The sequence below is a fragment of the Anguilla anguilla genome, chromosome 5 (assembly GCF_013347855.1).
Source record: "Anguilla anguilla isolate fAngAng1 chromosome 5, fAngAng1.pri, whole genome shotgun sequence".
Taxonomy (NCBI): Eukaryota; Metazoa; Chordata; class Actinopteri; order Anguilliformes; family Anguillidae; genus Anguilla; species Anguilla anguilla.
Window position 1 is genome coordinate 63,482,993 of NC_049205.1, and position 11,053 is coordinate 63,494,045.

At 45.3% G+C, this 11,053-nt stretch overlaps 1 protein-coding gene and 2 non-coding genes across 3 annotated transcripts in view; all 3 read right to left on the reverse strand.

Moving 5' to 3' along the window:
• LOC118228201 overlaps positions 1-11,053 on the reverse strand; it is a 43,183-nt gene that overhangs the window by 11,242 nt on the left and 20,888 nt on the right. The window contains exons 5-7 of the mRNA XM_035419540.1: positions 9,035-9,410; positions 2,116-2,375; positions 434-573 (exon numbers count right to left, since the gene is read on the reverse strand). Coding sequence (XP_035275431.1) covers positions 434-573; positions 2,116-2,375; positions 9,035-9,410 — 776 coding nt within the window. The remainder of the gene's footprint in view (positions 1-433; positions 574-2,115; positions 2,376-9,034; positions 9,411-11,053) is intronic.
• On the reverse strand, positions 2,976-3,045 carry trnaq-cug. The gene has a single exon. It is a non-coding gene; the product is annotated as a tRNA-Gln (tRNA).
• Positions 10,163-10,234, reverse strand: trnaq-cug. Its single transcript has one exon. It is a non-coding gene; the product is annotated as a tRNA-Gln (tRNA).

An 11,053-nucleotide genomic window follows, 5' to 3' on the forward strand; every position in this document is an offset into this window, starting at 1 on the left:
CGCACTGCAATTTGCATTATTATCAAAACAACGTATCCAAACTACAAAACCAGTGAAACATTAACGGGACAAAACGCTATTTTAGCAACCTACGGGATTATTCATTCCATTTATACATATAAGGAAAATTGATTACTGACAAGAACTACGTTTACTTAACTGTTCATTATATTGCACTGGGATGCCGGTGAATATAAACGGTGAAACTGCATTCAAGGACATAAGTATAGAAACGTTGATATCTAACAGAATGTGCAACGAGACTGATTTAGGTCGTGCAGTCTTTACACCAACAATGAAAGGCCGACTACGTTATACAATTTAGCTAGGTAATGACCACGCCCATATTAATTATCGCATGTCCTGACCTGACCGAAATCCCATAACATAAATGTAAACTCGTGCAGGGTCACTTAAACTCTATTTCATTTACCTCGTACTTTATGTCCAAGGCATCCGTAACAGTCTTCATCTTCTCCACGGGTACGTACTGTTCATCTTCGGTCGGACTTGTGCTCAATCGCGCGTCAAAGACTCTCTCTACGGCGACATTTCGTTTCCCTGCAACCGTACCTATTGGAGGCAAAATACACAATCAACTGCAGGTCGAAAACGATGTCATCTTGCGTCTACGTTAGAAGGACGACCGAAATGTTGTGCATTTCCATGCAATAAGGTGAGGAACTTACAGTTTTGTGCTTCTCTGAATTCGTCGCAAACCTTAACTTCAGAAGCGATGTTTAGAGAACTGTCCGGCGTTCCCTCTTCGCATCCTCGCGCAGCCCTGAGCTCTCCCTCCATAACCAGTAACTTACATTTTAGCGCCTCGTTCTCTCTTTGGCTTCTGCACATTTCCAATCGTAATGAGGCAGACGCGTCGTCGACTAGTTTACAAATTTCTGCGAGTGCCGTTTTAGTTAAAACCTCCATGATGGAGGCCATCTGAACCTGAAAAGAAGCACAAGTCGCCATGTCTTGCTACTTACGTAAACTACACACAGTAGACACAGGTGAAACCATGCAGCGTACCATAGAGTTCAGTGGCTGAACCTAGAACGTGTCCATAGGAGCTGGAGAAGTAACGGGAAATAACCTCTAATGCGCATGTTCACGGCAGGGCGAGTTATTTTGCGAACGTGAGGAATAATTTAATACATTAGAATGTGCCGGATGATTCGTGATGATTTTGCGTTCTAACCTCGATGCAATAATATTATTTCTACAAGGAGTACATATTTTTTTATCACAAACTGTCTTTTTGCTTCATTGTATCTAGGCATCTTAGCATCAACCATTGAAGAAAACTAGCAACAAACACGTCGGATTCTCTTGAATATATCAAAAAAGACCCATTAGTCCATTGAGATACAAAAAATCATAAATACAAAGGACGAGGGTACAGCACACTCAAAATCAAATACGTTGGCATAAGTTTCACTTATTTATTTATTGCTGAGCATGTGATGAGAATCTGTGATGATCCCAGAACAGAAAAGGCCTGACAAAGTAAGCACCGTATAAAATGTGATCAAACTGTTCTACTCTGTGCCACGTAAGTGTAACTTAATTGCCCAGCAGGGGTAGTAAATTCAATGATTTTGCTCAATGTTCCCCCCAGTTTTACTCCTCACTAGGAGTGAGTAAGTATGTGTTTCTGAAGAACATGATTCTGAGAGAAACTCTTGCCGCACAGCGTGCAACCGTACGGTTTCTCCCCGGTGTGGACCCTTTGGTGAGTCTTGAGATTGCACAGATGAGCAAAGCTCTTCCCACACTCGTCACAGCTGTGCGGTTTCTCTCCTGTGTCTCTCCTGTGTGCACACTCTGGTGAGACTTGAGGTTGTACTTAGTGGCGACATCCTTTCCGCACAGGGTGCAACTGAACCGTTTCCCCCCATGATGGGTCACATGGTGTTGCTTAAGGGAGTCGGCGCCATCAAAGAGTTTCCCACAAAGTTTGCAAAGCAAGCGCTTCTCCCCAGCGTGGACTCTGGTGACGCTTAAGAACGCTGAGATAAGCAAAGCTCTTATTGCACACCGTGCAGCGGAAGCATTTCTCTCCGGTGTGAGTAATCTGGTGAGTTTTAAGATTGCTGATCTGGGAGAACCTTTTACCGCAATGTGCGCAAACGAACGGTTTCTTCCTCCTGTGAATCCGCTGGTGCTTTTCCAGGACGCTGGAGCAAGCGAAAGCTTTGCCGCTCTCCGAACAGCCGAAACGTCTCCCCGTGCCGTGCTGCTCCTCCTCGTGCGTCTGCAGCTCGAGAGCATCCGGGAACGTCTTCCTGCAGCACGTGCAGATGAACTCCTCCCGTCCCTCGATTCTCTGGCAACTCTCTGCTGCTGCCGACGTGCTGAAACTCTCCTCGCACAGGGTGCTTCCAGCACCTGTCCCGGAGAACCCAGAGGGAACGCCATCTCTGCCGAAATGGCATCAGGTGCCCTGCTGGGGCGGCCATTTTGTTTCTGCTCGAGGTGTGACGTTGGGCCCTCGTTCTTCTCAGAGCGCAGCCTCCGAGAAGCTCTGTAATGGCGAGGAGAGAATCGGTCGTTTGACCGTGCACCTCTGGGCTCCGAGCTTCCTCTGTGCATTTTGTTAATCTGTAGGTCTGAACACCAGCAAATCAAAACCTCTAAGACCAGCGTTTCTTCTTATGAACCTCCCAATCGCCACAAAAACACAGACTGGACCTGATTTAGACCACTGTCAGTGTACAATCTCTTTTCATCACGCCATTTTACTCTGCCTAAACACACACACACACACAGTGAGCCTTAATCCAACATAAGGTCACATATTAATTTGCTCTTTGAGTACACATATTCAGTTGTGCTGAAAAATTCACATAACCATTATTTAATTATATAAAATACATAGCTAATTAACGTTGCGCTCAATCTGCGCCAGAGATGATGAGCAACTACTCTGCTGGAAACAGCATATCTAATCATTTTCCCCAGGCGCCATAAAGTTCAGGTTCCACCGAGATTTGAACTCGGATCGCTGGATTCAGAGTCCAGTGCTAACCATTACACCATGGAACCCCCACGACTAATGAATTGTAACAACCGAACAGGATTTCTGCGTCAAAAACCACCGTGTCTGTGAAACAGCATGTTGAGTCGTCTTGGGACAGATAAAACGCCTGGAAACATACTCCCCAAAATTTCTCCTGTTCATAGACACTGACCCTCTTTCAGCCTTGCTAGCAATAAAAGTGTTCAAAGTGTTTTTTTATTTGTCAAGTGCACAGTATAACACAGGTCATTCTGAGCAAAGAAATTCTTGTGACATGGCAGGCAGCAACTACGTAGAAGCAAGAGCAAAATATCGAAAATATCTAAAATATATCAAAGAAATATCACACATAATAAAAATACACATAATATTAAACATAGTGTTAAATATTAACAGCAAATAAGTACCAGCCTGTACGGATGGGGGATATGGACAGTGGGAATAGGAGTATTAAATATTTAAATATTAACCATATATAAAGTGCAGGAGTGCTGATGAATATGTGCATAAGATTGTACATTGAACGTACATAGCATACACAGTAGGACATGTGATCAATGTGATCCCAGGGATTTATGTTGCTGGTTGAGAAGCCTGATGGCCTGAGGGAAAAAACTGTTTGTGAGTCTGGTCGTCCGTGCCCGGATGCTCCGGAAGCGTCTGCCAGACGGCAGCAGTGAGAACAGACCATAGCCTGGGTGGCTGAAGTCTGTTATGATTTTCTGTGCTTTCCTGAGGCATCGTGTGTGGTAGATGCCTTGCACAGATGGGAGGTGGCAGCCAATGATGCGCTCCGCTGTCTTCACCACCCTCTGGAGGGCTTTGTGGTCAGCAGCGGAGCAGCTGCCGTACCAGGCAGTAATGCAGCCAGTGAGGATGCTCTCGATGGTGCACCTGTAGAAATTGATGAGGGTCTTAGCAGACATTCCAAACTTCTTGAGTCTCCTCAGGAAGTATAGGCGCTTTTGGGCAGTTTTCACTGCTGCGTCTGATTGCCTGGACCAGGTGAGGTTATCATTTATGACCACACCGAGGAACTTGAAGCAGGAGACTCTCTCCACTTCAGCTCCGTCGATGTGAATGGGGGAGCAGCCCTGAGGGGCTCCGGTGCTCAGGGTCAGTGCAGAAGAGGTGAGGTTACCCATTCTGCACTGACCCTGAGCACCGGAGCCCCTCAGGGCTGCGTACTCAGTCCCCTCCTGTACGCCCTGTTCACGCACGACTGTGTGGCCACACGCAGCTCCAATGCCATCTTCAAGTTTGCAGACGACACCACCATCCTGGGTCTCATCTCCAACAACGATGAGACCGCCTACAGAGAGGAGGTCAGTGTCTTGGCAACATGGTGCCAGGACAATAACCTCTCCCTCAACGTCTGCAAGACTAAGGAGATGATCGTGGACTTCAGGAAGCGACAGGGGGGGGGGTCACGCCCCCATTCACATCGACGGAGCTGAAGTGGAGAGAGTCTCCTGCTTCAAGTTCCTCGGTGTGGTCATAAATGATAACCTCACCTGGTCCAATAAATACAGGCTACCAGGCATGTCCCGCATTTAAAGACGTGACCTTACGCATGTTCTTTTTTGCGCTTCGTTATGAATTGAGTAACGCCTGTGCGGCGCTCTGCTTAGCTCGCTGTCCCTCTTGTGCAACCGCAGGATCAACATACAGGTAAACAATCGGCAGCTCTGAGATTCTTGTTCTTTGTGAGGCCCCATGTTTCATTAACGACACCATGTTCTAATAATAATAATAATAGTTTTGGATAACGTTTTTCAAAAGCGAACTCAAAACACTGGACATCACGCTGGGGTGGGAAAGACACCATGAAAAATAACTGGGTTATGAAGTGAACGTAAGGAAAGTTGGCAAAGATCTGGTGCGTATTCGGTAACTGATTGTACGGGGCACCATTACATTACAGGCATTATCCAGAGCGACGTACAACCAGAGACGGTAAAAAATATGGACAAAGCTACTGTGACGTCACCCATTGCCTCTCCGTGGGTCTGTAAAACCAGAGACTGTAAAAAATATGGACAAAGCTACTGTGACGTCACCCATTGCCTCTCCGTGGGTCTGTAAAACACGTTTTGAAGCTCAATGGCGGGCGCGGCCATGTTCTCGATTTGGAGCCAAAACCATAGAGTTAAGCGGTCTTGTGATTTTTACAATGTGATTGACAGTCCGGTGCGGAAAAGCCCATCAACCTGAACGAACGATTGCAGAACGAACTTGAGGCTAGCTGACTGTCTGCCGTTATGTTTTAAAATATATGATCAAATGTTTACGGAGTTTAATTTCCATCCGTGACTGTACTGTGTCATGTAATCACGTTATATGTATGACATTAATAATACAATTATGTTCAGTTATCTTCAATTTATGTTTCTCAGCAAAACGAATATGCTTAGCTAGCATATCAGCTTGCCAGTGAGCTAGGTAAGCTATCCGTGGGTAGCTCACGCATTAGCAATATGAACTACAGGGGAAGAACATCGACTGCACTGATGGTCAATCAATCAGAGATGTGTAGACTACTAGTGATTTGACTAGGCTAATTTCCATATAACTGTCTGGTAGACCCGCTGTTAACCAAGCAAGTTATCGTCGTAGGTTTTCGCCAGTCCGTTAATGAGCAATTAACTGCTACTACTCCATCGTCGTTTGTGGTGTTTACTTGCTGGGTGACGCTAGCTGACCGATCGTTCGCAAGTCACTTTTTACCGAATAAAAATTAACACTGTCAGCGGTGATTAACAAATCTACCAAGTATTTTAATAACTGATCAACAGGCGTGTAAATATGACAACGCACTTTGAAGAGCAAGTTTTCCACCTGTTGCATAAAGACAAAAATAATGTACATTTAATTTCTAATTATTATTATTTTCTTGCTAGCTTCTAGCTTTGTCACATTCGTGCAGCATAGCCCAGGTAGACATTTACGGAATGAACACGACTGACAAGCCGTCAAACACGTTTGACAGATGGAATATTTGCCGGTTAGGGTTAGCTAGCTAGTCAAATGGCTTGGTAGCCGAAGTTGCGAACTGTTTTAGCATAGGCTACTGGACTACCACATATAGCAAATAAGCGTTAGCTGATTACGCTTTCTTCCAACTAATTATTTGGTTAAGTGGGCTAAAGGAAATAGTAAAAATGACTCGGCTACCGCAAAACTTCAGAGGAGGATTATTTTATGGTCGTCTAGTGCAGCTGTAAATAGCACACGCTATAATGAAACCACTACAAAATGGGATGCCTGCATTTTCTGACTTCGCACAGGTGGACCGTGGTCGGAGCCGCAATGTCAAGGCCAAGAGACGCCACCTCCCACCCCAGTGACCACAGATTGTAGGCCCTACTGTATCTGAGTCCTCGGCAGTAATCCGGAAGTGACGAAAACTGTACCTCATTGGTCCAGAACAAATATTGGCACTGTGCCCAAATGACGCAATAAATCATGAAATCGACCCATGGACAGTCATAAGACGAATAAAATACACCTATTATGACCATTTGTTCTTGTGAGAAAAAATTATTGACTTTGTATTTTGATCGCATTTATACCGTAGACTTGCATGGAAACCGGATATGAAAACACCTATACTGGAGCCATCCGTAGTGGCGCTAGTGAGCAACCAGGAACTACAACACCAGGAAATGAGCTTCAAAAACGAAGTCTGGTTTTGGCCGCTTGCGTACAACAAGTGCATTAGTTCAAGGTGCAGAGGTGTAAAAGAAACACACTAGAGTGAAGTAAAGATCGTAGTGCCAGAAGTGACCACACAGATCAGGGCTCCAACCCTGTAGAGGCACCACTTTCACAACTTACCCAGTGGCTTACCCAACGATGTCAGTTGAAGAGAGGATAGGCATATTTCACAAGATGGCTACCAAAACCGGATGTAGGGATACTTTGTTTCCGGTTAGCGTTGCTACGGACGCAAGTCCATTTCTGACAGCGAAAAATTGAGCCTAAACAGCGACTGTGAGAACACGTCCCTAACAGCTCTGCCAAAGTTCACTATGGGTGAGAAAAATGTTCAAGCAACGGAAAACAACGCAGTGAGACTACAGTCATAAGCCTACTTTAACACTACGCTCCTCTTCTGGGCCCCCGATCTAGTATCACTTTATGTGAAAACTCGATTTTCTCACACTCATGTTTCAATAGTATCATCGAGTACTTTCATGCTGCATTCGTATATCTTCATGCTGATGCTGTAGCTCTTATCATACAGTATCTCTTGCAGTCGTGCCGCAATTCTAGTTTACGATTTGCCACATCTTTACCGAATTAGCCAGGGCTTACCAAGTGAACTAGACTTGATGCTCACGGCTATGGGTAGCTGATAAGCTGTACATTATGTGACCTGTGTTCTGTAGTTGTTCCAACGACCGTCGGTATGCACTTATAGTAGCTACGTCGCTTTGGGATAAAAGTGTCTGCCAAATTAAATGTAGTATAACGTAACACCGTTCACCGGAATTTACTTCAACATAATGGGCAGTAGATGTCAGCGTTAAGCAAATAGTGGAAGGGCACGCGACGGCCACATCAAGTTCCGTGGTTTTCTCCTCTAGACATGTAGGACTTCTTAACGTATGTAATTGCGACACCAGTACGCACGTCACAGTGCCCACAGTGAAGTGGCCTCTTTAACTTCACAATATCAGACGCAATTCTGAACGATAATGATCGTTATGAAAAAACACGTTTTATTTCTCATCCAAATGCAAAGACTTTTCATTTTGTTTAAAATCACTCCGTTCACGCACTAAACTGACCTTGAGAAATATATTTTCGCTGCATCCAGTTACAATGACAAAGAAAATGGACAAGGAAGATCTCAGTCAAAAGAAAAGTTAACATGTCATGCGTCATTATACTGGAATCCAACACGTTTGGCATGTAGTCCTCATCCACATTTCTTTATTAATAAAACCAGCTAATGTCTACCAAAACAAGCTTATTTCCAATGAAAGCAAACAATATTGTTGGTCGTTCAATTCTCCCTTTGATTGAGCCCAAGTCTGGGCTTTGATTGACAGGTCACTCACAGGTCAGAACTGTAGTATTGGGTTTTGCTTCCTGGAAATGTACTGCAAGCTGCGGGGGCCAGTCTGTACTATAGCAGAGCCCAAGCTGCCAGTTCTGGCTCACTGGGGAGGGTGATGCTTGCATGCCAGTTTTACTAAAACATAAAATCCAAATCCAATTTATTGATGGTCATTGGTAAGATTTTTTTTATTTATTTTTTTTTAAAAAAAGGTCAACAATTATACAATAAAAATCCATGCCAAATATTATTTCTCAAAATACAGTGAGCTCTATAATACTTTTTGGGACAAATTGCCTCACAGGTATCTCTGATTATGGAGGAGTGTGTTCAACTGCCTTCTCAGAGCAGGTATGTGGTTCTACGATTCCCTGAGCTGAGAAGGCCAGACTAAGTGAGCTCTGTGTAAAATGGGGTCCATGTGTTCTGCTCTGCGGCACATAAAGTGGAACTGCTCGCCGAGGAGGACAGGTTAAGATCTTTGATTTTCGCTCAAAGGTCCCCTAATTTTTTACACCGCGCTGTGAGACAGTATGTGTCTCTGAAGGCCGCTGTTCCAGGAGAAACCGCGGCCGCACAGCGAGCAACCGTACGGTTTCTCCCCGGTGTGCACCCTCTGGTGAGCCTTGAGGGTGCACAGATGGGCAAAGCTCTTCCCACACTCGTCACAGCTGTGTGGTTTCTCTCCTGTGTGGACCCTTTGATGAGTCTTGAGATTGCACAGTTTGGCAAAGCTCTTCCCACACTCGTCACAGCTGTGTGGTTTCTCTCCTGTGTGGACACTCTGATGATACTTAAGGTCACAGAGACGGCCAAAGCTCTTACTGCACAACGTGCAGCGGAAGAATTTCTCTCTGGTGTGAGTAATCTGGTGAGTTTTAAGATTGCTGATCTGGGAGAACCTTTTACCGCACTTGCTGTGAATCCGCTGGTGCTTTTCCGCGCACAGGGTGCTTCCAGCACGCTGTCCCGGAGAACCCAGAGGGACCGCCATCTCTGCCGAAATGGCATCAGGCGCCCCGCCGGGGCGGCCATTTTGTTTCTGCTCGAGGTGTGACGTTGGGCCCTCGTTCTTCTCAGAGCGCAGCCTCCGAGAAGCTCTGTAATGGCGAGGAGAGAATCGGTCGTTTGACCGCGCACCTCCGGGCTCCGAGCTTCCTCCGTGCTGTCGGAGCATTTCCTGAACCTTTCCCGATCTGGTGGCCTTGCTCCATGCGCACTGGACCTCCAGCCCCTCTCCAGATCCTGGCAGGGGGTGTCCAGGGGTGAGAGGCTCCCCGTCGGGCTCCTGCTTCAGTTCGGCTTGCAGCCCCTTCTCTGGGTCTCCTGCAGGGCAGGGCTGCTCCTCCCCCTCCTCACAGAGGGGTCCTCCACCACCGTTAGCAGCAGCTGCCCCTGATGTGCCTGCACAAAAATAAACATATATTGAAATCTAAACTGAAATTAATTACTAATTTCACACAACTTGATTTGATTTGGATGGATGAGCTTAGCAACTACAACCAGTAATTACCAATTACAATTATAACCTTATTAATCCCCACAGGAAATTACCACAGGCATTCTCCTCACTGATCTTCAGTTCCAACTGTGATTGGCTCGTCTTTGGGTCCTCTTCCAGCCAATCCTCGCTGAGTGGCACAGATTCAGACCAATCCTGCTCCCCGTCTACAGGCTGACAAACAGGAAGTGTGAAGATTTTGTGAATCTGAAGGTCTGAACACCAGCAAATCAAAACCTTTAAGACCAGCTTTCTTCTTATGAACCTCCCAGTCGCCACAAAAACACAGACTGGACCTGATTTAGACCACTGTCAGTGTACAATCTCTTTTCATCACGCCATTTTACTCTGCCTAAACACACACACACACACACAGTGAGGCTTAATCCAACATAAGGTCACATATTAATTTGCTCTTTGAGTACACATATTCAGTTGTGCTGAAAAATTCACATAACCATTATTTAATTATATACATAGCTAATTAACGTTGCGCTCAATCTGCGCCAGAGATGATGAGCAACTACTTTGCTGGAAACAGCATATCTAATCATTTTCCCCAGGCGCCATAAAGTTCAGGTTCCACCGAGATTTGAACTCGTATCGCTGGATTCAGAGCCCAGAGTGCTAACCATTACACCATGGCACCCCCACGACTAATGAATTGTAACAACCGAACAGGATTTCTGCGTCAAAAACCACCGTGTCTGTGAAACAGCATGTTGAGTCGTCTTGGGACAGATAAAACGCCTGGAAACATACTCCCCAAAATTTCTCCTGTTCATAGACACTGACCCTCTTTGAGCATTTCTAGCAATAAGTACAGGCAACCAGACGTGTCCCGCATTTAAAAACGTTACCTTACGCATGTTTTTTTTTATTTTTACGCTTCATTATGAATTGAGTAACGCCTGTGCGGTGCTCTGTTTGCTCGTTGTCCTTAGTGTGCAACCGCAGGATCAACCTACAAGTAAACAATCGGCAGCTCTGAGATTCTTGTTATTTGTGAGGTCCCATGTTTCATTAACGACACCATGTTCTAATAATAATAATAATAATAGTTTTGTATAACGTTTTTCAAAAGCGAACTCAAAACACTGGACATCACGCTGGGGTGGGAAAGACACCATGAAAAATAACTGGGTTATGAAGCGAACGTAAGGAAATTTGGCAAAGATCTGGTGCGTATTCGGTAACTGATTGTACGGGGCACCATTATATTACATTACATTACAGGCATTTAGCAGACGCTCTTATCCAGAGCGACGTACAACACGTGCATTAGTTCAAGGTGCAGAGGTGCAAAAGAAACACACTAGAGTGAAGTAAAGATCGTAGTGCCAGAAGTGACCACATAGATCAGGACTCCAACCCTGTAGAGGCACCACTTCCACAACTTACCCAGTGGCTTACCCAACGATGTCAGTTGAAGAGAGGATAGGCATATTTCACAAGATGGCTACCAAAA